Source organism: Thalia democratica, chromosome 8 (assembly GCF_965202585.1).
Source record: "Thalia democratica chromosome 8, ktThaDemo2.hap1.1, whole genome shotgun sequence".
Classification (NCBI taxonomy): Eukaryota; Metazoa; Chordata; class Thaliacea; order Salpida; family Salpidae; genus Thalia; species Thalia democratica.
In genome coordinates this window covers 44,347,660-44,374,246 of record NC_139172.1, presented here as the reverse complement: position 1 = coordinate 44,374,246, position 26,587 = coordinate 44,347,660, and the positions used below count along the sequence as shown (strand labels likewise).

Genomic DNA, 26,587 nt, shown 5'->3' with positions numbered 1-26,587 from the left:
GAGCATTAAATCGCTAGCATCAACAACTTTAGCTTTGTCAGATACATTTTCATCGTTTGTTTTATCTGCATTAATAGTTTCTTCGTTTAAATCATCACTTGATCCTTTTACTGACTCGTTTTTACAATTATCAATATCTTTTAAAGTATTTTCAACTAAATATTTAGATTGTGACGCAGAAACTTCGCTTGAACATTCATAAGATTTGTTTAAAGTTTCAGCGCTAGTATCAATACTCAACGTTTTGAATTTTTTTACTGTCAATGGTTTGTCTTGTGCTACTTTATCAAGCATTTCAGAATCTAAAAAACTTGAGTTTGAGACGTTTTGATCAAGCATTAAATCGCCATTATCAACAACTTCAGCTTTTTCAGATGCATTTTCATCGTTTGTTTTATCTGCATTAATAGGAGCTTGTTTCACACTAGCCGTTTCTTGTTTAATTCCAAACTTAGAATCATCGGAAACTACATCTAACATTTTTGATTTGTCAGGCATTTCGGTTTTACTTGCTTTTGTTGTACTACTATTGTACGTAATACTTTCAAGTTCTTCTTTAACTTTGATTACTGAACTATCTGCTATGTTAAAGCTGGATTTAAAACTTTCTTCGTTGTTACCTAGTTTATTTGTAGCCGTTTCACCCGTTAGTTTTTCACTAGCATTCATACTTTCTTTAGTTGAACTTGTCATTTGTTGTTTAGTTTCAATTTTATAATCATCGGTAACGACGTCCGACTTTTTGGTTTTGTCTGGATGTTCGATTTTACTTGCACTTACTGTACTAACATTATACGTATCATTTTCAATTTCTTCTTTAACTTTATCTGAATTATATTCAGTGTTAAACTTGCTTTCAAAATTTCTTTGCGTGTTATCATTTTCAGAATCAAGTTCATCTGCAACACTCGTTACTTTTTCACTAGCTTTCATCAAAAATGGATCATCTTCAAGTTTAAGCTGACTTGTAAGGTCTTCAATGTTTGCACAAGTAGTAGAAACTTCTTTTTGAAAGTCTTCTTTCGTAAGCACGGTCTGTTCACCTTCGTCATAATTTTTAAGATACTTGTTTTCAAGAATTTTTAGCTCAGAGAAGTTATCTTCTCTGTTTAAAAGCTGTTTGCTTTGTTCATTTGAAGTTTTGATTTCAGAAGGGTTGGTTGGAAATGACGCACTTTGTAAGCTACCATCTTCGAAGCTTTCTTCATAATTTACATAAGCCTTGTTAGTATCTTTGTGATCAAAAGTTTCGTCCTTGCTTGCCTGACTGTTCACTTGCGCTTTATCAAAAGACTCACTCTGTAAACTACTGTCTTCTAAACTCCCTTTATAAGTCTTTTTAGTATCTTGGTCATCAAAAGTTTCGTCCATACCTGCTTGACTGTTCACTTGTGCTTTATCAAAAGATTCACTCAAAGTTTCACTTTGAATGTATTCATCATGCACAATACTTTTATGTTGTACAGTAAAAGTACTGTCGATTTCTGTTTGTTCACCCAAGTAAAATTGAGTTACACCTTGTGTATTTTCTACATTAGGGGAGTTTTCATAACTAGACAGTTCTACATGAAACGTGCTATTCATTACTTTGTCATAAGAATAGTCTTTTACCAGCTTGTTCTTCTCGCTCAGTTTTTGGTTTTTATTTTGCTCTTCTGAACTCTCAGGCTGTTCTTTTGCTGTAGAAATACTTACAAAATCAGAACTTTCTACTGTTTCGTTCGTTGGTTTTTCTTCCACCGTATCGGTTTTGATTTTTTCTGCAAACATGTCGATGGAGTCGCTTTTAATGAGCAGGTACTTGTCGTCGTTCTCAATGCTCTCAACTTCAGTTGCGGAAAAATCAAAAATGTCCGCAAAAGATTTCTGAACCAAATTGGTTTTTATCCTAGGAAAACCATCCTCACTACCGTCGTTGTGAAAGTTTGCTTCAACAGTATTGCCTTCATTGCTTTCCGTCTCAGCTGAAGTTGTTTCATCGAGTACCAGACTACTTTGTAAATCTGATTTCTTGTCTAGTTGGATATTTTGTAAAGTGTCACCTTCTTCACTTTGGCTGAGTTGTGTTTCTACAAGCTTTGAAGTAGATGTTTCTTCGTTATCCTTTGTATCTTTTACCATTTTTGCTTCATCAGTCAAAAGCTTGTTGTTTTTACTTAGTTTAGAATCACCACTACTTTCAAGTGTACTTTTCTCTGCTGACGAAGCAGTGACCGCAGAATCGTCACCACGCATGCTTGTTATACTTTTTACATCATCTACCGCTAAATTTGCACTATCACTAATTTCGTTTTCACTCACATTCTCGTTTTTCGACCCAACATTTTGACTGACTTCAGAGCCAGCGGTAACCGCAGTTGTGATTTTACCAGTTTCAACATGTAGTTCTTTATCAGCGAAAACTTCAGCTGGTTCACGTTTTGTCTTGAAATCGTCACTGTCTGACGAAACTCTCACTTTACTGACATTCTTGTCACCCTCATCCCTCACCACGTCGCAGTTGAAGCAGGGCGGTTGCGAGTAAACCGGCTTCGACGCTTCCACCCCGCTGCTTTCCTCCTCCGAGAACACCGAGGTTCCCTGGCTGGCCGTCTCCTCGTACTTTGCGTCGGACTTCTGATCCAACAGAGCGCACTTGCCGATCTCGTTGTCGGAGCTGGCCTCTGACGTTTCGTCCGATGACATCATGGCTCTTAGTTTCGGTGTCAAAACATTGCGACCGGATGTTTTCAACTTGGACAAAGTCGAGTCTTCAAAGCCGAACTTTGGCGCTTTTGCTTCGCCGTCTGCCGATTCGAGTGACGTCGTTTCGCCGAAATTAGGTTTCGATGACGTCACAGTTTCGAGCTCGGTCGACTCAAAGTCAAACTTTGATGTTGGTTCTGTTTGCGCGACTTTGCATGCTTCGTCTGACGTTTCCTCAGATGACGTCATAGTTTTTAGTTTAGGTGATGTGACAATATTGTGGTCGGGTGGAGTAAAGTTGTCAAAACTGAACTTTGATGGATTAATTTCGCCAGTTGCTTGTTTAGACGCCGTGTTTTCGTCAGAGTTTAGTTCTGGTGACGTGACTACATTCGTTTTTAATTCCGGTGACGCCACTTTTTCGAGCTCGGTCGACTCAAAATTGAACTTTGGTGACGTAGCATTTTCGATATCGTCTGACTCGAAGCTGAATTTTTTTGTTAACCTCGGTGACGCGACTTTGTTCGCTTTTAAATCTGATGGGGTCGTTTCTCCGAAACTGAACCTCTGCGATTCATCAGTTTTGTTTAAGTCTGATAGTTTTGTGTTGTCGTCCGACGGAAAGTTCAACTTTGTTGTTGGTTTCGGTGATGTTACTTTGTCCGTTTTTAAGTCTGATGAAATCGTTTCTTCAAAATCAAGTTTTTGTGGCTTAACATTATTATCTTGGTTTAACTCTGTTGATTTTGTTTCATCAGTGTTTAGTTCTGGTGGCGTAGATGTATCGGAATTTAGCAATTCAGAAATTTGTTCACCTGTAACATCATATTTTGTCACGCCGTCTGATGATTTGGTTTCGGGAAAATCAAGGCAAATTTCGTTTTCCAGATCTTTCTGACAATTTTTCACTTCTTCGTTTTCGCCTTCTGTTGCAACGTCAGAGTCTGAAACGAGGTCTTCTCTGCTTTTGCTGACGACTTTAAAAGACATAAAGTGTGCCATATCATCATCAGAGTCAGATTCAGATACAGCAGGCTCATTAACCACTTCTGTTTTTATTTCTTCCGAGTACTCAAAACGTTCCAGCTCATTGTCGCTGTCTGAAACCACGGAAGCTTCTGAAATAACCGTCAAGTCGTTTTCAGTAGAATCGCTTTCAAACAGATTCAGACCATCTGTACTATCGGCAATTTCATTTGGCTCCGATACTTTACCAGCTAAACTAGTATCTAGGCTTAACTTGAGGTCGTCAATTTCACTTTTTTCATGCGCTTGTTTACCAGATTCACCTGGTTGATATGTTGGGAAACTTTTTACCGCTTCATTTTCGTCAGTACCCTCATGTTTATCCTTTGAATCATTGCTTGCATGAGAAAAGTTATCGGTTAACACTTTATCACTAGACATTTTGTTTGTTTGAGTTTCTAGCTCGTCAAAATTGTTTTTAATACTTTTTTCTCCTGCTGTAGGACTCTCACTCAAGTCACTTTTCAAGTCTGAATCTGTGTTTTGCAAAGTATCGGTTTCACTACTCTGATGCGATGCTGGTTCATTTTCAAAACTAGGAGTTTTAGGTTCTGACTGTGCATCCACAACATCTTCTGTGTCAGCATACAACTCGTCTTTACCCAAGCTACCAATCTGATCGCACCTGATTTTTGCTTCAGATGCTTCACTCTTGCTACAGTCAACACTTGCATCATCGGCCAAGTTGCCAAGCTGCTCAACTGCGTTTCCTTCGCTTGTTTCGCTCTTGTTACCACCAACGTTCGTATCAACAGCCAAGTTGCTCACGCTACCGTGTTTCGCGAAAACCGGAAATATTTTGCCTTCCTCCACAATGGGAGGGGTGACGGTGCCGTTGGAAGAAACCTCAGAATCGACCTCAACAGTCATATCTGCCCTCATTTTATCTTTCAAATTTTCCTGCAACTTTTGCTGCTCCTGCAAGTTCTCCATCAGCTTGCTGACGTCATCATCGTCGTCATCCGAGAAGCTCAGGTCGTCGTAGTTAGTTTCCACCTTTCTCCTCACCACCGGGGTGACGGTTTCCTCTCTGGGAAGTACCGGCCAATGAGAAGCCTCGTTGTCGGAGTAGTGCACGGTGGAGCATTCCGATTCGTTGTCAGTGAATTCGTCGCCGCGGATGAGTGCGGCCGATTTCAACAAGCTCTGAGGTGTTTTCTTTGAGTCCACAACTTTTTGTTTCTCATCATTTTCGTCTAAATTCGCATTATTTTGGTTGTCTTTCGACAATTCGGCGAACGTTTTTGCATCGGTTTCAAACTTTGTTAGCGTATTTAGATTCGAATTAATCGGTGTAATCTTTTTGCTTACTGGAAACGCTTCATCATCTTTATTTAAGTCCTCTGATGTTTCCTTAATGATCTTTGTACTACATTGTGTATCATTTGCTTCTGAGTCAGACAACGTTTCTAATGTAGAACTCATCGGCTTAGATTTTATGTTTTCAGGTGTTTCTTTTTGCTTTTCTGCTTTCAAACTATCGTTATTTTTATCAGAGAGTGAGTTATCCGAACTTTCTTTACAATAGTCGTTTTCAATTTCATGATTGCCGTATTCATTTCTTTTACTTATTGGTGAATTATCAACCATAGTTTTATCGTCGTTTGTACCTACGTCATCTTTTAAAGGTCTTATTTCATTATCATTTTTCCTGGTTTGTTCTGAAATAATCGATTTACTTTCTCCAGAATCAAGTGTGACAACAATGGGACTTTTGCAAACTTTAGCAACGGTTTCATCAGTTTTGTTTTCGGCTGGTTCCACAAAACTATCGCGAGCAGTTTCACCCTGATTTTCCTTGTTTTTATTCTCAGCAAAACTTTCACTTTCAGCGTCGGTTTTGTTTGCAGAAAGATCTAAGTTTTTAACATCGTCTTTATAAATATTTTGTTTGACCGGACTTTCAGCTTCTTTTTTACCATTTTCACTGTCAAGACTTGCTCTTATGTCATTAACTTTACTGGCATCCGTACCTTCAAGCGCTACATTTTCTCCTGAAATTTCGCCTGGTAATATTTGGCCAACAGGAGAAATTATGTTCTCGTTTTCGATTTTAGTGTCTGTGCCTGTCCCAACAGTAGCTTTGTCTTCAAGCGACTCACTCACACTTTTATGTTTAGAATTTTTATTGTCAGAACTCTGATCGGTATTCGTAGCTTTGACTTCATCGTTAACTTTCTCTGTAGTTTTGTCAACGCGAAGTTCATTTTGAGACATATCAGGCCTTTCTTCAAGTTTTGTTGAAGTGTTACTGCTATATGGTTTGTTATCTATGGGAGAGCTATGTCTTTTTTCTACCAGCTCAGTAATAGGTTTCGTTTCATTACCACTGCTTTCTTCTTCCTTACGTTCAGAACTAACGTTTTCATTATCAGTTTTGTTAAAAGTTTTGGTTTCTGGTTTTTCCGGCGACTCCAAACATTGATCGATTCCAGATGATAACTCATTACTTTCAAAAACGTCATCTTTTGTTGTTTTGAGCTCATTGGCAGGTTTGACATCGCCAGCTTCAATTACCGAAGCCGGCGAGTCGAACGAGCTAGCAGCATTCTGATTAGTCGAATTATTCGCCGGCAAGTCTTTTGATTGGTTAATTGATTGCGCTTTATCTACAGTTACCTCGGTCTTCTGTGATTGGCTAACCTCACCAACGCTGCTAGCTTCCGGTTGGTCGAAAGACACCGATTTAACACGCTTGGCCGCCACCGGTCTCTTTTCTCCTGTCCCAATCTGCTCTCTACCACCAGCAAGTGTCGAGTCTGAAAGTTTAGGGGAATTTTTAGTTTTAGTTTTAGCTACCTTAATGGGGGACTTTTGCTCCCACGTCTTAAGCAGTTCGCCCACTGTGTGCGATTCCTCGATTATTTTCGGTGAAATTTCAGTCGCGGGTATTTCCCTCTTTTCATCAACAGATAAGCTTCGTTTTTCCAGACTCGTCCTTTTAGCCGGCAGAGGCGCACTTCCGTTTTCCGCCAACTTATCCTGTTCCGGGGAGCTTTCTGTAGACTTCCTCTGCATCGTCAAAGTCAGTCTATCAAACTCCTCGACCAATCCAGGCCCCTTTTCAACCAGGGAAGCTATATTTTGGTTTTGGAAATCCAAATTTTCAACGCTCAAACTTTTACTCTGTTTCGGGGAATTTCCCGCACCCTTCACCGGCTTGGGCGAGGTGAGAACCTTGAACCTCTCGATCTCGACGTGCAGCTCCTCCTTCGCCTTCTGGTACGCCGCCATCCTCTCCTGGAAGCTTTTCGACGGGTCCACCCTGCAGTAAAAGTCCCTCAGGAAGTTCTGGCAGTTCTCAGTCACCGAGTCCAACGAGCTGTCCGAGCTCGACCTTCTGCCGGGCGAGGGGAAGTTTTTCACCTCTTTCGGCAAGCTGCTCATCGAATCGGAGACGGGCGTCAGTCTGAGCGGCTCCCGTGATTGGCTGGAGCCGAGGGGAACGCCGGAGTTGATGACTTCCACGGAGCCGCTGAAGCGTACGGTTTTTGCGCCTTCGAAGGACAAGGACCTCCTGAAGACATGCTTGAGTGAACTTCTTCGCCTCCCTGCAAAGTACCTTTTCTCCAAGGAGCTCGAGGAGAAGGAGCTCTTGAAGTTTTGGTCGCGGGGATTTTCGTCGACGCTCTCCGCGCCGTCGGCCAATAAGCGCTTCAGGTCCTCGTCGTTCTCGATCTGCTCGATGGTGCTGGTTATCACGTTTGGGGAGTTTCCCTGGTTCAAAACTTTTTGAGCAGCGCCCTCAATATCGTCCATGCTCAGGATGTTCATCACTTTCGACAGTCCCCTCTTCACCTCGCCCACCACCTCGCACGCGTCTGTGACCTGACAGTCCTCGCTTCCGATTGGCTCGTTCGGTAAATGCTTATCCGTGATTGGACGAGAGGTTTTGTCACCGGGTGGCGACTCAAGCAGAGTTTTTACCTCGTTGAGTTGGGTCAGTACTGAGTGGATGTCACGGGCCAATCCCGACGGCGATTGGACGGTATCGGGCGTGATCACTGATGCGAAACGACAACAAGCAAACATCAAAACAATAACAAGCACAAGTACATAAGTTCAACAGGTATTTTCATACACGTATTAACAACCAAGTGCAACGAATAATTAAATTACCAGTTTTTTGGAAGATCAACCAATGTCCAAGAGAAAGCAAGCGAAAATAAATCTAGTTAGACGGAAAACCAAAACATTACAAAACTAGATTGCTACTACTTGTTATTTTGCTATAATTTAAACAGTATTCGTGTCCATATATTACTTAAAGAAAAAGATTAAAGGAAGCACTGATAGTCGAATAAAAAATACCGTTAAAGTAAAAATGAGTTTATGCTTCGCTAATTAAAAAATTGGTTTTACAGCAGCGCTAAAATAAAGTACTTTTTTTGTGATATAAATGAATATATTAGATTTTAATGTAAAATTTTGAAGAAGATAAGACTTTTAGTTTATAACATTATTAAAAATAAAACCTTTTCAATATTGCTGTTTCAGTTTATACAGCTACCATTTATTATTTACCGTATATATCAAAGGCTAAATTATATAACACTAACTTTAAAACATCGTGTCTATTTGTATATATGTATATATATATTATAAAATAACTACCTGATTTAGGATCGACAAGATAGTATCTCTTCTTATCTGGTTGAGTAGCTGGGTTTTCCTGAAAATTTTATTATAAATAAATTATTAAAAATTCTTTATTCATTAAAATACAATTTTCTTATTTTATGCCTTTAAACCGAGTAGTTATTTTTGAACAAAAACAATGTATTTTACACTATTATAGGTTTTAGCTGAAAAAAAATTGCTTTGTAAAATAAAACTAATAAGACTATATGTAAAAACCATTTTCATCGTAAATTTTCTTTTAATTAAATCATTAACAAGTAAGTTTTGAAAATTTGCAAATCTTAGATACATATTTATTTATAAATAACAAAATAAATACATACGGGATGGGAATAATGATAACACTTAATAAGATTTTTATCGTTCATCTTGAGTATCTTGAATAGTTATAAAATAGTTTAGTTTAATGGTATGAAAATTATTATTATTATCATTAATTGTAGTTATTTTGTTATTAATAAATAGTTCTATAATTTAAAGTATACACATTACACATACAAAACTTTTATAAAAAATAAATTGGAAAAATCAGTTAAAATATTTTAAGAACTTAAAATCCATTTTAACTACAAACAACTCTAAAGTTAATGTCAAGTAGCTTTTTTGACTGAGCAAAGAAATTGAATAAAAATATAAAATCAATAAAAGTAGAATTTGTATAAGTGTTTTCTATGCTTTTAAATTTGAATAAAAAATCTGTGCAAACTGAAGCTGAAACTTTATTAATTTTTAAAACAGTGACCGCAAGCTAAATTACACGATGAATTACAACATGACAAATTACAACTATGACGTAACAACAACCTGATTATGCGGCGTCTTTACATCCTCTTGCGTCATTTCTCCTTCGGAATCGGAAACCTGTCACACGTGTCGCATGCTCGTTAGTCACGTGATAAATTACAAAATTAAAATTATTAGTTTAATTATATTTATGTGGTGAGAATAAAAAGTTTCATTAAAGCTTTTTGATGCTGTGAATTAGCATAATATTTTCTTTGAAAATATTACAAAAAATGTTTTTCGTTTCTTCTTTTTAGTTGAATCTATACAATTGTTATGCTTTATTTTGATAATGCAATGTTATCATCATCTAGTAGCAATTTGATAACACAATTTTTTAATTGAGTTTTGTTTACGATTCAACACTTCAATTATAATAGACAGTAAAACTACAGCTATTAAATTGATAGGAATTTTGTTCTATAAATTATGCCTAGATTTAATTAACATTTTAGCAGAGTAGCTGCTTTCTATTCAAAAGTTATTCAAAAATCTGCTGTTTAATTAAATTACATAAATGTTTTAAACTGGCATTAATCAATAATTTAAAATTTGTATGCATTTTTATTTAGAAAACAAAAATTTGTAATTATTATGAGCTACATAATACCATAACTATAAAATAATTTTAATAGTGCATTTACCTGATCAAACGCGGGTAGTGTGATGTTGAGACTACATAAGGTTTTTCGAGCCCCGTGACTTTTAGGAGGACCCCCAGACGCCCTGTAGAACGTCAATCTTCCGCACGGGTCTTGGGTGGAATCCCTGACCTGAGAAATAATTCAGAATGAAAGTTCGAATACAAAAAAAAACAGCTATTTAGCTACAAAACACGTTATTTTTTTTACAAATTAATTACATGTATTATTAAATTTAAAGTTAGAAAAGAACACGTTTATTTATTTGTTCTCTAAAACTTTAAATTTAGCTTAATAAGTTCAAACATATTCGAAACATAAATAATTTGTACAAACGAAAACGTATAATACTTCACAGAGAGTTCAGAAATCATTGTATCACAGCAAAGTAACCACAAACCTTCAAAACCATTTGCATCTGGTTCTCGGAGAAGGGGTTGAAAACGTGCTTCTTGTTGTTACTTGAATTTTTACTGCCCATGTTCAGGTTACCACTGCACTCCACGCAGATGCTGCTTCCCTCGAACACCTCAATGTCCTTGCTGCGTGCCACCTCCGAGAACTTCTGTCGCTCCTCTAACGTCTTTGATGTTCTGTATAGGTAAAAATAGGTTATGTACATAAGTATAATATTAAGCAACTTTTTTGTAGTTATGTAGCTTTATTTTTTTACAAAGTTTATATATTTTATTAATTATTTATATAGTTTATATATATATTAATTTTTTTTATATATTAACAAGTTTTTGATACATTTTGCTTGTAGCTTTTTATGCTTTTATAAACATATACCACTTTCCTGATGTCTTAGATAATCTTTGATTTTACGAAGCGACGCTTTAGTACTTAAAAATTTTGTCAGACACAGATGTTATTGTGTCAGAGTTTTTGCACGATAAAGTTTTTTAAATTTCAAAATAAATTTACTTACTAAGGATCTTAACATTACAATGCTTAAACTTTAGAAATTTATTAATGCGTTAATACTTGAAACTGTAGTGTTTATAAGTGCCTTTAAAAAATCGATAATAAAAGTTGAACATTTAGTTGAATTAGTACGTAGAACAATAATTTGAAATGACATATTGACACACGTAAAAATTAAGTCGTAAAAACTTTCAAAAACATTCATTAGTTCATTAATAAAAATTTTTGATATAAAAAGGCAGAAATAACGTTGTCATTTTACCTTTTTGCATATGAAAGTTTAATGTGGTAATAAAATAATTTGGTATTAATCACCAATTAAAACAACATTATAATGATAAAAATGCTATAAAAATCAGTAATCAAATCAACCCTAATGTGTTTGTAAACGAAACAGCAAATTTAATAAGTTGAAAAATAATACAGTTAAACATTAACATCTGTTTAAATAGATAAGAGGATTATATTTTGTTTGTATAAAACTAGTACATATTGACAGCTTTAAATTTCTCTAGTAAACAACAAACAAATACACTGCTACATTTTATAGTTTTATATTCTCGCAAAAAAGTTTGTATTGTAGTTAAGTCTATACTATAACTTATGTAGTTTGAGATTTAACAAAAATTAAAAAAAAGAATTGAGAGTGTAATTACTAGTGAGTCATACAAAACATGTTTTAAATAATAAACATACACTGTTGCAATTTAAAAAACTAATAAAAACTTTTTTGTTGCATTACCAGATAAAATAAACAAAGTTTTAGGTAAAAAGTATTCTTAATTTTAGCAGTAAAATAAGTTCTTATCTTTAAAAAAGTCTTTAAAAAGCGTGCCAAACTTAAATTTTACAAAAAAATACAAAAAAACATATGAAGCAGTATTTGTATATTTGTTTATTGTGATAGGTGTGAAAACTTTCATTAAAGTTTAAAAACCAACAAATTATAAAGTTCACTACTATGGAACGATTTCTTTTTGATTATGCTTATAAATAAAAGAAAACTTTTTTGTATAATTTAATATAAACGAAGCAGTTAGAAAACTTTTTTTAATTTTTTTCAGTTTTACAAAATGTAGCAAAGTAAACTTTTAAAAGATAATTATAAGTACGTTTAGAATTAAGATAAACCTACAGCAAATTTTCTAAAAGCAAGAAACTAAGCACGAGAACTTTAAAATTTTTTAAAACTTTTTTATTTGCATTTTTCATTTGCAACTCTACATAATGAATGTTTATAAAACAAAATCATGCTTAAAAAAAACTATAACACCAAAGTATTTAAGGACATTTAAAATAGAATTTAGACACTTAAGGAAATGTAATCAACCTTTTGTGTTATTTAGAATAATCGTTATCATAATTAAAATTTTTCAGTACTAAGTACACTAAGCTATGCGAAACTGCATACAGCATTTCGATTGTATATAAATCAAAAAAAATTATAGTATTAAAACAACTATGAATCTAATATTCTGAGTTGTAAAACATAGAATGCAAAAAAAAAGACATCAAAATGGTATTAAATAATATTAAAATAACAGCTACCTCTTCTCAGTGATGCAGAACACCCATTTTTCAGTAACAAAATAAATAAATAAAATTTAAATAACTAGTAACAATAAAACAAAATACAAAAACTAAAATCATGAAAAAAATTAGAAACAAATTATAATAAACAAAAATTACCTCTTCTCAGTGGTGCAGAACACCCTGACGTCAGCCTCCTGTCCCTGGTCCCTGGTCAGGGCGTACACCACGAACCTGCTCATGTACGGCACCCTGGTCGCTTCAGCGTATATCTGGTGGGCGATGGGGCACGAGTCAACCGCGTTCCTGCAGTCAATCAGCCAGAACCTGAAAGGGGTGGAAAGAAGTTTAGGTTACTTTGTTTTAAGTACTTTTATTGCTTTTGAGTTGACAACATATTTTTTAACAACTTAAGTTACAAAAGCTAGTTCTTTAATTTATAAAACAAAAATTTTATAATTTTAATTTGTATAAATGTTTTTTTTTATAGTTTTTTGCCATCTAAACTTAAATTTAAGTTTAAACATAACAAAAATAAGTATTTAAAAACCATTGTATTTATACTTTATTAGTTTTATATTTACCTGGCGGAAACGGTGGATGTGAAGGAGACGCAGTTGTCAAGGAAATTTAAGGGGGTCGACCCAGTAATGTCCTCCCAGTGTGCAGGGTCCGCACCACCTAAGAATTAAATACTATAAGAATAGTAGTTCAAAAATAGGTAGTTTAGAAGTAAATCAAACATATTTAAAGTTTAAGTTAAGACTGTATTTAGCTTTATACTAAAACGTTTTCAAAATAGTTAAATTCTAAAAGTATAACAACTAAAATATTTATTAAATTAACTCGTGATAAAAGCAAAATGTGGCTACTCTTGAATGTAAATACCTGATATACTACAAAGAAGGCGTAATGATGATTCTTCTGTTGTACTAAGGTAGTCTTTCATATTTGTTCCCTCTATTAAGATTTTTATTTAATTGATTGTACTTAAAACAAATAATAAAACGGTACATATTTACAAAAACTTGTTCTTTTCTTTGACGTTTTGGATTTTGCATATATTATATTTACAATTATAAAACAAACTTTTAAAAATTTAAATTTTATAAAAATTTAACCTCCCCTAGTTATTATAAAGAAAAAGTATGTATCTATAACTAGTATTAAAAATACTTAAAAATTACTTAAACTTATGTACCTGGTAGCGGAACGGTTAATTTGATTGGTTTATGAAATTTTCTTCTTCTCGGTTCGATTGTTAATATTGAACTCGCTTTCGCTTTTGATCCTATCGCTCTCTTGCAAAGATCACTCGGTACTGGTAACACCTTTTTGAAAAGATTTTTTGTTAAAAAAAATACTTTTTCAGATATAATAAAAGTTCTCTATTTGTCTAAAATTTATATCTTAAAAAGAATTTTTTTAGATATAATAAGTTTTTATTTCTTTATTTGGTCAGCTTTTAAATATTTGCCGGCAAAAAAAAATAGTTCAATTGAAAGTGAGTTATTACATTACAGCTCGTTTTTTTTAAACAAACTAAACTGATTGTTTAGAAATTTACCTCAGCGCGATTGTCACTTAACTATTCATACTTTAAAATATTTTATTAAGTATTTCTCGTGAAAACACTTAGCGATAAAACATCTAATATTTCTATATTTAAGTTAAATTATCTAACCAAAATGAACATTTCGTTGTGGTAAAAAAAAAATTAAGAAAAATAAACGCTTTTTAAATTAATTTATCATATTATAACTCGTTATGTATAACTCGCTCAAATCAAACTGAACCAGTCGTCAACAACTCACTTAGTAATTTATACACTAAAGTATTTTATTAAGTTTTTCTTGTAAAAATACTTAGCGGTAAAACATCTGATACTTTTTGAGTTTTTAGTTAATTTATCTTACTACAAAGACCAACTTACCTGCAGTGCGATTGCGATTCTTTTGGTTAACGCCCCGTTTGGAAAAAAACAAGTAAGTTATCATAAGAGTTTAAAAAAAAAGGTTTGCACAAGGTATGTTCAGAAATATTAAACTTGTTGTATAGAAAAATAATAATTTACATATAGCTTACTTGCAGCGCGATCGCGATTCTTTTGGTCAACGCCCCGTTCGGGAAGAACGCTCTGGCGCCCTCTACCACCGTCGATTGGATGTTGCCGCCGTCCGCGCCAATCAGCGTCGAGTTCTCGATGGGGCGGGATACGATGGCGAAGTACCTGGGAAAGGAGGAGGTGATGACGCGCAAGACGCGTTTCTCTACAAGCAGTTTCTCCCCGACTTCGAGTGCTGTGTGTGATATTTTGTTTATTGTTTTATTTTTTACTTATTTGTTGTATATTATGACGCGATCGACTCGTTTTTCAACAAGCTGTTTCTCCCCGACTTCGAGCGCTGATTGAATTTTATATTGTTCTTTATTTTATTTGTTACTTATTATATTTTATGACGCGATTGACTCGTTTTTCAACAAGGAATTTCTCCCCGACTTTTAGTGCTGGTTTGAAATGTGAAACAAATTTGATTTTTATCAACGTAACATTGATTAATTACTTCAGTAGTTCTTTTTAACTTAATAGTTTCTAATAAAAAAAACTTTCTACCAGGAGTTTCTTATAAACTTCGAATGCGGTTTTTTTAAGTTATATTTATTCACTACATTTTTTTTTTGTAATCGCTTTTTATTAAGTTCATAAACTAAAAACGCTCAGATGTATAATGTTTATTAAAAGCTTGTTCCTTGTAATACACTTACAAACTAAATAAATTTGATAAACTAAAATTAACAACCTTCTGAAGCATACTGCTTATTGAATACATGCTCATTGCAGGGAGCTTTATGTTCCTTCCACGTTTCTCCGTCGTTACTCCTTAATACTGCCAGTTGTCTCGTCTTACTGTACAGTGAAGCGAAGTGGGGAACTTCTATTGCTACCGGTCTGTTAAAAACACTTGGTTCAGAAATAGCTTGATATGATCATTATCAACGAGGCGGTTGCAGTAATTTGAAGTGGAACATTATAAAAATATCATGCTAGTTTCTATAATACTGAAAAATGTGCTTGTTATAAGCTTAAACACACGTAGGCTATAGAAAAAAATTATTTATAGATTGATATTTTTTTTTCAAAATGTTTTATTCTTTCTTTTTAAAAATTTTTTTAATTATATCATTTTAAGGAAACGTTTTGACAATAAACAAAATAAGTCTTGATTGACATAGGACTTTTATTATTAAAATAAGAAAATACTTAACTGAAATATAACATTTACAAAAAATAAAGGCAAATTATCAAGTATTTCATAAAAGAAAAGAAATCACAAATATGTTTTTTTTTCCTTTTAATCACGAGACTAAAAAAATACAAATTTAAACGTTTTAGCCAGTGCAAAAAAGTAAGAACGTAAGAACAAAATTGTTATAAGTTTGCAATTGGTCAAGTTATAGAAGGTTTAGTAAAGTTCTCAGAACAAAATGATAAGAAGTTTAGCATGTAAATACTATAAGAACAGTAGTATTAGTTTTACGTTAGTAGACATATTTAAATTAACAATACCAATGTCATTTCATGATATTTGGTACTATAACTCTCTAAGCTTATAGGCTAAAGTTTATCAATCATAAACTTATAAATTTTCTCTCTTTTGTAAAATACAACTTCATTTACCTTGGTAATCAACAACAAACTATAAAAATGTTAGATAAACTATGCTACAGTAAAAAATATTATATTTAACATGATTTTTTTTTTAATTTTTTGTTCTTTGAAGTCTAATTAGTGATGTTTATTCAAATTATTGAGACTATTATAAGTAAATCAGATCATGACCAATTAGTTGAAAAAAAAAAATTATTTATGTACTTAGCATTTTTACAAAATTTAAAAGCATTTGACTATTTTGGAAGAAATAAAATAAATATTGACATTATTATTGTTATGTCAAAATTTAATTTAAAACGGTATTATGATTAAGATTTTGTCTAAATTAACTGTCTACATAATTGCTGGTTTATCTTTTACTTGTCAAATTTTGTTTCATTATTCGCAATAATTTGCAGAACATGAACGGCTAGTCCTGACACATCATCTAGTTCGGGATAAGATTTTGGAGAACGTAGGGAACTAAAATTTAACAGATTAAATTTCTGGTATAAAACGCAATTAACAGAAATATAAAGACTTTTTAATGGAAAATGACAAAAGTTTATTTTTTGTTTGTGGCTAAACAGTCTAGTTAGGATAAACTTCAAATGAAAATCATAAAATACTTGTTAAATGTATGGACGGACACTAACAGCTTTTAAAAAAGACCTCAAGCTGAAGTAAAAATAAAATCATTGTAAGTAAGAGTGAGCTTTATAAACAAAAAAGAAAAAAATCACACAATGACAAAGTTCGCTTTCAAAGGGCAGATTTGAATAACTCTAAGAAATTCTTAGCGTATGACGTAATAAAGCTTTATGCCGATGCTTGCAAAAAAGCTGCTTTTTATTTCAAAATCCAGCTAGATCAAGGGTTTTTCAAAGTGCTGCTTACGAGCTTTAATCTTCAAACATAAGCGACTAAAACAACATTTTAGTTGCTATATGAAAATACTTTTCAAATCAGTTCAAATGATAAGTTTTTTTTTGTCATTTTCAAGTTAAACAATCATTTTGATGTTTAGTAGCCAAGAGAAACGCAAGTTGTTTAAAAATAAAATAACAAAATTTAATTTCCATAACAAAAAAAAGCTCAAATTGACTTAACTAAAACAAAATATTAAAATTAAAGTCAAAAATATAACTTGTTTTCTAAGTCACAAAAAAATGCGTTGGTTCGTACACTAAAACCTACAGGTGTATCCTATCATATGTGCTGTAACTTAATAACACTTTTACACAACCACAATTACAAACATTTGATGTTCAACAAAACATTTATTTAAAAATCCCCTCACTCGAGAAACGAAGTTCCGTGGGGCCCGATCTCGATCACCCTGTTGGCCTTCCCCTCCCCGTCGAACATGGAGGGGTTGTTGCTGCTCTGGTGTTGCTGTGACAACATCAGTGGTCTCCTTCTGGTGAACCTGCACGTGATGCGGGTCGGTTGGGTGCACGCTTTGGGGGGAACCACCACCCGCAGCTGGGAGTTTCTCCTCGACTTCATCTGGCCCCCTCTCGCATCCACTACGAACGAGACTTGGAATCTGTGGTAGGTGATATCAAGGTAAAAGTAAAGTTATTTAAAATACATAGAAACAGCCTTGTTTCAAATTTATGCTTTTTTAATATACAGTAGGTTAATGAATACAGTTTATAATTTATTTGGTATTTTTGTGACTAATGTATACATAGTTAAGGTTTTTATAGGTAACAACCATATGATGATTATAAAAGCTTTTACTGCAGTTGTACTTTTTAGCTTAGTAATAACCCTAACTAATACTTTTACACTCACTATAACTAATTATTCGAACTGTAGGCACTCAAACCATTTTTGGACGTTTTTACTAAGAATTATGTAGTTTCTACTCGATTATAAGATTTTATAAATGTTAAAAAAATAATAGATTATTTTTGTAAAAAAACCAACCCTCCAGTTTTGCTTCCACTCCTCGAATTGTCAACAGATCCACTGATTGATGAGTTGAATGAAGATCTCCTTTCCAAGATGCTCCCAGGTCCTTTTCCTACCGTGTAGCGCGCATCACTGCATGTAAAATAATGTATAAATAATAAATTATTTATAAAAATAAGTGCTTAAATTATTGACATTCCTACAAACTATGAAGTAAGCAGTCTTTAACAAGTTTAACAGGAGTCAGGCTTTATCTCAAACGACAAGGAGCTTAGTAAATTTCAAAGTAACATAATTTCTGCAATACTTAATGTGTAATAGTATACTGTGTAACATTTTTAAAGAATACTAGACAGTAAGCTACTAACACATCTTTTTATAGAACTCAGAACTCAGAGTTGCTGCAACTTTATTAAATAAAATCAATATAAGAAATCAATAATTGGTAGATGCTAACACAATTACATACTTGTTCATAAAACTTACCACAATATACAAGTACTCTTAACACTGTCAAAAGCTTTATTTTTTTGAGGAACCAGTATAATCTTACAACTTTATAAAGTCACTACTTACTTTCTTGCAGTTTGTAGAGATGCTTAAGTAGAAACTATAAAGTCCTCTCAAACAAAATTAAAATAAACAATTAAACTAATAATTTTCCAGCAGCTTTGGTAGGGTAGGAGCTATCGAGTCGGAAACAAAAAAAAAATAAATATAAACAACTAAAAAACTTACTTTCCGGCGGCTTGAAGTGAAGCCTGAGTTGGAACTATCGAATCATCTCCTAATTCCTTCATTTCGTTTGTCGTTAAAAAATCACCTCCTACTCCGTCAGCTGTAAATAACAATAAAAACTTATAAATAAAATATGAAACGAAAAGTTGTTTGTAAACGTTAATCAATTTTTCAATTTACCGTATAGTAATTTGTAAGCTAGACTATAAATTCGAAGTAAAAAAAAATCTTAGTTGTAACAAAGTCTTCATATAAATGTTTGTTTAAGTCATTGCTTCTTAGTTGACAAATTAAATTCAAAACTACTAGGTTTGAAGTTTATTTACTTCTGTAAATTTTAGTTAATTTTTAAATGAAGCTCTGTGAAACAAACTATTTTAGTTTAACTTGTTTAAACTAAAGTTCCAAGCATAAAACTGACAAAAAACTAAAGAACCATCAAAAAAATTTCAAAATTGCTAATACCTACAAGTTATAGTCTTTTAGCAGCAATGATCAAATATAAACACGACATTCTGAGTTTATTGAACTTGTTGAGAAATGCCGCATAACGACATGTTGCTATGCGCAACATTATTACGTCATAATGCTACATACTTCTATATTTACAAAGATGACCTGCAGCACTGGTAATTTAAATCAATCAAATTTAAAAGTTCAAATTTTCTAAGAAAGGTATGAGCTAGTTAAAAAGTGGGTTAACATAATTAACTTTTTATTATCAATAAAAAGTTCAAAAGTTACCAAATATTAATTAACTTTTATGTTTCGAAAATACCAACATTTAATACATAATTGTTTATTTATATGTTCTACATAACTTGCTCTGGTTAGTTTTTATAGTTTTAAATGATATAAAACCAAATCACAAAATTACATCACAAAAACAAAAAGTTTGTTTAGATAACATGATAACATGAATTTTAACAATAAGTTTCAAATTTTTATAATATAAGAGTTTATATAAATAGTATTGAGTTTTAGAAAAAAGGAAAGCAAACAAATTTTGTTTATGTTAAGTAGTTATTAAAAACCGCGAGGACTTACGTTTGATTTATTAAAAGTAGTAAAAAAAACAAAAAGTATATTAAAAGTAAGTTTGCAAACTTTTGTTATTGGTTTTCTTAAATTAAAAAACAAATTAAAAAGCTTTTAAAAAACTAAATGAGATGTGTAAGAAAATATTTCGATACTAGTTTTATTTATCAAAAAATTATGCAGTACCAGCATATGTTGTTTTTGTTTAATAACTAAAGCTTATTTGCTCAATCATGTTCTGCTTGAACTTGTATTTTATAAACTCTGCTTCTACTTATGTAGTTGTAAAACTTGTGTTCTTGTCGGTTGCTATAAGCATAGAATTTTCTAACTATATGTGTTTTAATCACTAGAAAATATTTTATTTGGGTTAATAAAAATATGCCTTTGTTTTTGAGTTTTAAAACACTGATATTCATTGACATGAAATTTTATAACAACTAGCTTGTGTGTATAACAAAGGAGAAGCGTTTAAAAAACTACTATAAAAACAACTTCTTTGTGCTAAAGTATTACTAGAGCTTTAAGCTTAAACTAAATAAAAGCTTAATCTTTTATTTATAATAAAACTCTACATTTTTTATCATGAACTCTTTGACATGCTTACTAAAAAAAATAATAAACAACATTAAATAGTTAAATAGTAAAACAACAGATTTTAGTTTTTAATTTAATTCAACTTTGGTTATTTAAATTAGTTTTAAAGTACACTAACTTTCAGTGCGTTTACGACAAAATAAATTAACAAAAAGCTTCAAAATTATATAAATAATATAACAATGAAAAATATAATAAGCAATAGTTATCATAAACACAAACTAAATAGACAATAAAAAATAAAAAAAAACACTACCTTCGTCGTCAGATGCATCCGACATAAAAACTTCACCAATTGTTTCAGGAACAAATAACTTCTTTTTTTCTTCTATCACCTATACAAAAATAAAAACATAAACATAAACATAATCATGTATAAATACACAAGCATGTTATCAAGTTGTGTTTGCTGACTAGACATTCAGTCTCGTACTACATGAACAATAAAGTATAAGATCATTTTTTGTCTACAAAAACCAAGCATAATACAATATTCTTTCATAGTTGATATTATTAAGGATTTGTTTTTTAAACATAGTTTACTTCAATAACAAAGTAAAATTATACAAACTTTTTTTATGATAAGTTAATTATATAAAATCTATAACTTTAATACCAAAACTGTTTAAAAGTAAAATTAATCCTAGTACATATATGATAATAACTATTATCGAGTGTAACTTTTACTTGATCATAAAAAATAACTATATAAACCTACCAAACTTAAACACCAAGCGTAAACTAAAAATACTGTCTGCTGAACACCTAACAACTTAAACTAAATGACTGTCACAAGGTATTTAGCCGAAGACAAAAGAAAAAACGCGACAAAGAAGTCGTCTCTTCAAACGGCTGAAAGAGATAAGTTAATTGAAAATCTCAATATAAACTCGGCTTAAATTTTTAAAGCGTTCTTAAATAAACTGCTTTTGTGAACTAAGCGGATTAAACTCATCTTATGACTTTTTCCTATTTTGAATACGGAAGCGCTGAAAAAATTTGTGTTTTATCATCGTGATAACATAAGGAAATAAGATTTTTACAGCTAGTTGTACTTTAACTTTTGTACAGATTTGAAATGTGATCTTAATTATTAAATACTGTAAGTTGTAACACTTTTTTAATTTTTTATGGTGTTTAGATAAAACAAAAACACTTAGATAAACAAGTTAGTAAAATAGATTGCAACATATAAAAATGGGCATAACAAGGTAGTTTGCAAAAATTAAATAAATAAAACAGTTTGTATTTAAAAATTGGCTCCTGAAATATAAGCATACCTAAAATTTATAATTTGAACTGAATAATTCATCACACTTTTCAAATGCGCGCAATCTAAAACTACTATCACCACAGCTGTTTCAAATTTTTATCAAAATTGCCTTCAAACCCTGCTTTTAATTTAAGCAACGAAAAACTCGATAACGGAACGAACAAAGCGACACTGCGCAGAAATTGCCAATGAATTATTTAGAGCTGTCAGGCCGATAATTTATTTTTTATTTTCTATAAAGCGACCGCATAGAGATTTTCTAAGAGCTTTGACAGGAGCGTAATATGAAAATTTTGTTTAAATTTATTTTTGGTCTTTTTTGTTCTCTCATATGACTGATAACAAAAAATATAAATACATACCAATAGCTTTGTCTGAACTTAAGTTATTTTGTTTTATTACGTACATAACAACTATTTGTTTTTACTTTTTTAGCTCAAACAAAAGGATTACTTTGTGTTGCAAAAAGTTAACTAAGTAGAAATAAAAACCAAAAATGTTTTTTTAATTATTGTTTCACAAATACATTACAATACCTGCAAGGTCTGTTTAAAAATACAAAAGAGTCTTACAATTTATGCGAGTATAATTTTTAAAGATATATCTAGTCAAACTTTAGTAAATTACTGTTAGAAAAGCATGTTCGTTTTGATAAAAATAGCTATAACAAAAAAAAATAAATTCCGAAAAATTGTCTACTTGATTCAATTACAAGACAAAAGTTGTACTTAATAATTTTATGTTAATAAATATTACTTTATATATATTTACAATAAAGAAAATATGTTAACAAACTAACAGTGGTAGTTGTTTCCGTTGTGACTTTCTTCAAAACCTCCACCAGAGTCACGTAACCGAGCCTGTTGGCCAATGACAGCGCAGTATTCCCGCTCTGTTAAAAATTTATTAGTTAGTTTCGTTTCGTGTTACTTTATAAAAAACTGTCAAAATGAGTTTTAAAACTATTTTATTTAGTATTTCAAACAAAAATTTTATTTTTTACTTTGTATAAACTAGTCTAAAATAGTTAATTACATATAAGGTTGAATTGCAATAAAATAAAAGTTTTAAACAACTATAAGTCTTTGTAACTTAAACCAAACTGACATGAGTGAGCTCATCTGGGGAAGCCCCGTTCTTGAGAAGCAAATTGACCACGTGGGTGTGCCCTTGCTGGGCCGCCTGATGGAGGGGCGTGTAACCGTTCTGTAAATTATAAAAAACTTAGAACAGATATTTTATTTTTAAGTTATTCAACTAGTTTTTCTAAAATAAACTATGTAATTTTTATACTCAGTTTAATTAACTTGTCTGTAAACAGAAGTGTTTTTTAAAATCATAAACAAAATAACTGTTACTGGTTTTTTATATCTATAACAAACTGCACTCAAAATTGTTTTAGTTATGTGAATTTTACTGGTACTTTTACAACAAGAAAAGTTTTATAAGAAATCTTTTATAATTAAAATATCATTTCAAACAATCAAAAAAGATAAACAAGTTCTAACTTTAGTTTTAGCGTTGACTTTAGCTCCGTAGGTAATTAGAAAATCCGCTACTTTTACATTTCCGTGGTGAGCCGCTATATGCAGTGGTGTGCAACCTGGAAATAATTAAAATTGAAGCAATATAAAACAAATATACTTTGAAGGTTTTAACTTAATAGATTCTAAAAACTTTTTTTAAGAAGTTCAACATGTCAAAAAAACTATCACAACTAAAATCAGATTTAATAATTTTAAAGTTAGTAAAGAAAGTGAATAGTTTTTAGTTTCAATCAATTTAGCTAAAACTATTGAAATTTTTCGCACTTGATTTAGTCAGGGGTCAATTAGTAAACCGTTGTCATACAAAATATTTATAATAACAAATAAAAAAAACTAATAAATATCAAGCCTGATTTAGTCATTCGGTCGATTAGTGACTTTTTGTCATACAATACTCGTTTAATAGTTTTAGAAAACATATTTCAAATATTCAAACCTGATTTCGTCAGGGGATCAATCAATGACCCGTTGTCGTACAAAATCTTGGCCACTGCGACCCGATCTTCCTGGGCAGCCAGATGCATTGGGGTGAGTCCGAACTGTTTGTGTAAAATTATTAAAGTTACAGAAAACATATATAGTTGAACCTGCAGTTAGTATATAAAACCATTACTAGTGTGTTTAAAATATAAGCAAGTAAATGCAGAGCTTTACGTTAAATAGTTAAGGTTTTAGTAAAAGTTAAACTTTAAAATTGGGCCGCTACAAAACTTTTGCAAATAAAAAAAAACTTACTTAATGGCGTTAAAGTAACATTGATACCACAAACAAACTTATGTCATATAAGTAAACTTGAAATGATCAACGCGTTTAACAGTTTTTTTAAGAAATTTTAAGTTGAACTGAAAGTATTGCTTTTATCATAAAAACCTTTGAAATCCGCGTATTTTGATAAGCTGCACAAAGAATTGAAATTATAATATGAAGTTATACTGTCAGTTAGTTTTTCGAGTAAGCAAGTTTCTCTACCGTAAATATCCTACTGTAAACTTTTGCTGATTGATTGTACGCTTTTGAAATAAGAGATTACGGCTAAACATTGTGTATTGACATAATAATGAAAATTGTTGCTCCCGAAATAACATTTAAATTGACACTGCCTCAGCGAGGTTAATTTGGCGGCCACTTAACTCTGCACTTTCCTCGTTACGTCATAATGGTTTAGCAGTGACGTCACAATGGCTGCTGGATGATCACAGCTGCTCGGGAGTGTAATTGGTCAAATATTTTGAATTTTCTAAGGAAAACCATAAAAGTATAATATTTTGTTTAATTACATATGATGTGCTTTTTGATTAGTTTTTTACTTTTGAGCGTAACTGGTCTAATATTTTATTTAATTATTGATAAGTATAATTTAAAAAACATGTTTGAAAATGTTTTCAATTTTTTTTTAAATCAGCTGATTGAGCTGTTAATTGATTTATTTGCTGACGTGTTTTGCTGTCAACGTTCTAATTGACTGGTCAACAAATTGTCTGTATAAATTAAATCCGCATAAAAATGCTGTCAAGTTGATTACAGACGTCAATACGCGTCAATATAAATAAAATAAACACGTCAGACGAACATAAGTAAAACAGACAAACATAAATATTTTCCAGTTAAATTTTAAGTCAGAATCTGTAAAGCTTTAGAGAAAATATGCCAATAGTGTGAATTTTTCATTAACTCTATTTACTTTTTCTTTTACTTTTTTGTTTATATAAACGGATGCAGTATTTTCTAATACTCGATTTTTTAACCATCTTGTTAATTTCTAAGCACTTTTATAGATTTCTAAGCGTTATCTGTTCAAAAGATTTTCTTTAAGTAAAAGCTTTAGAAGTAAAACATTTAACTTTTAAGTTTATTTAATTTTAACAATCAAACTCTAACCTTAGCTGAAGCATTGACACCTGCATCCTTCAACAGTAATAAAGAGCAAACGTCAATATGTCCGTACCTGAAAGGATAAATGAAATATAATAACAACAGTAAACAGTACAAAAAAAATAATCTAAAAAAAAAATTAAGAGCATAGTCAATATGTCCGTTTCTTAAAATAATTTAACAATTTTTAAATGTTTAAAGTTTATCGTCAATGTGTCCATACTTAAATAAAAATAATTGCTCTTGATTAAAATTTTACTTAAACTATCATCCATGTGCTCCTTAACTTGTTAAAATCATTAGTATTTGTCAAATAATTCCAAATTTGTCAGTAAATTACCTAGCACTCAGATGTAGAGGAGTGATTCCCATACGTGTCTTGCAATCAGGAGAGGAATTGTACTCCAGCAAACTACAAACCATTTCAGATTGGTTTCTCATAGCTGCTATGTGCAGTGGAAGGTATCCGTTCTGTGTTTGGAAAAACAGATTGGAACTATTATTTTTTACTTTATTTTACAAGAAATAATTTGTGGAACAATGTTTTAAACTTTAAGCTCCTGCTGTTGTTTATAACTACTTTAATCATGTTTAATTTTTAAATATAATGTATTTCTAGCGTCGCAAACTTATTTATTAAATTATTACAATTAAATAAAAGTAAAACTTGTACACATCAAGTGACTGCAATGTATATGTAGCTTAAACCAAGTAAATAAAATATAAAACTTTACAGTATTTTTATTATAAACTAAAAAAACTTTGCCGGCATTTTGAGGATCAGCACCATTCTCAAGGAGCAATAGAGCTACATTTTGATTGTCATAGTGAGCAGCTACATGTAGGGGTGTTAGGCCGTCCTGTGACAAATATTTGTATTTAAAAAATGAGTATTTTAAATAAAAATTTATTATATTCTATTACAGTGAAATATTAGTTAAATAGTTTCTTTTATATTAATTATACCTAAATAGAAAGCATCAAGTTTGTACAAAATTACTATTTAAACCATGTACTATTTCAAAACAATAAAGTCATTTCAACAGATCATAGTTTTTTTTATATTGTTATAATTAGTAAATTACAACTTAGAATATATAATTTTGTCTTACCTTTCCGCTCATATTTGGGTCTGCCTTATTTTTCAGCAACAAACTAGCAATTTCATGTCTGTCGTATTTGGAAGCCAGATGCAGGGCTGAAAATCCTTTCTGTAGAAGTGAAAAGATGCTGTCTTATAATACTTTTAAAAACCAAATAACAATAACAACTCTTAGTTTTGTTAAAGTTTCTAATTTAACAGAGAAAATAATAAAAGTTATGAACAATTTTACCGCTATACTTGATAACTGTAATTTCTTAAATTTTTTTGAAGATAATAAAAAACGTAATAAAAGTAGGTTAAGTACTACTTGAAATAACTTTGTCACTGAAAGAGGCTATCAACTCACTATTAGTTATAATATAAACTTATTTGAACCGAAAATAACTTAGTTTAACTTTGATAAAAAAACATTATTAGCTTTATGTTTTATGTGTATGTACTGAAAAAATATTATGCTTAATGTACAGTATATTATTAATGTTTATTGAAAGATAAAAATAACGTTGAAACAGTTTGGTCTAAAGACCTATTGTTCAAAAATACCTTTCAGTTATTGAGTCGTTCGTTAAAAATAAATGTATACATATATACAGATATAAAGCATAATATGAA

The 26,587-nt window shown here is 31.5% G+C and overlaps 1 protein-coding gene across 1 annotated transcript in view; it reads right to left on the bottom strand.

Moving 5' to 3' along the window:
- LOC145841981 (uncharacterized) overlaps positions 1–26,587 on the bottom strand; it is a 53,393-nt gene that overhangs the window by 10,323 nt on the left and 16,483 nt on the right. Inside the window, exons 17-38 of the mRNA XM_082949308.1 lie at positions 25,983–26,081; positions 25,632–25,730; positions 25,211–25,341; positions 24,877–24,943; positions 23,435–23,537; positions 22,960–23,054; positions 22,559–22,657; positions 22,251–22,343; positions 20,435–20,513; positions 18,544–18,643; positions 17,821–17,937; positions 17,186–17,434; positions 15,035–15,183; positions 14,319–14,533; positions 13,435–13,564; positions 13,122–13,193; positions 12,818–12,914; positions 12,393–12,560; positions 10,177–10,369; positions 9,780–9,908; positions 9,157–9,213; positions 8,326–8,383 (exon numbers count right to left, since the gene is read on the bottom strand). Of these exons, the coding sequence (XP_082805434.1) occupies positions 8,326–8,383; positions 9,157–9,213; positions 9,780–9,908; positions 10,177–10,369; positions 12,393–12,560; positions 12,818–12,914; positions 13,122–13,193; positions 13,435–13,564; positions 14,319–14,533; positions 15,035–15,183; positions 17,186–17,434; positions 17,821–17,937; positions 18,544–18,643; positions 20,435–20,513; positions 22,251–22,343; positions 22,559–22,657; positions 22,960–23,054; positions 23,435–23,537; positions 24,877–24,943; positions 25,211–25,341; positions 25,632–25,730; positions 25,983–26,081 (2,599 nt within the window). The remainder of the gene's footprint in view (positions 1–8,325; positions 8,384–9,156; positions 9,214–9,779; positions 9,909–10,176; positions 10,370–12,392; positions 12,561–12,817; positions 12,915–13,121; positions 13,194–13,434; positions 13,565–14,318; positions 14,534–15,034; positions 15,184–17,185; positions 17,435–17,820; positions 17,938–18,543; positions 18,644–20,434; positions 20,514–22,250; positions 22,344–22,558; positions 22,658–22,959; positions 23,055–23,434; positions 23,538–24,876; positions 24,944–25,210; positions 25,342–25,631; positions 25,731–25,982; positions 26,082–26,587) is intronic.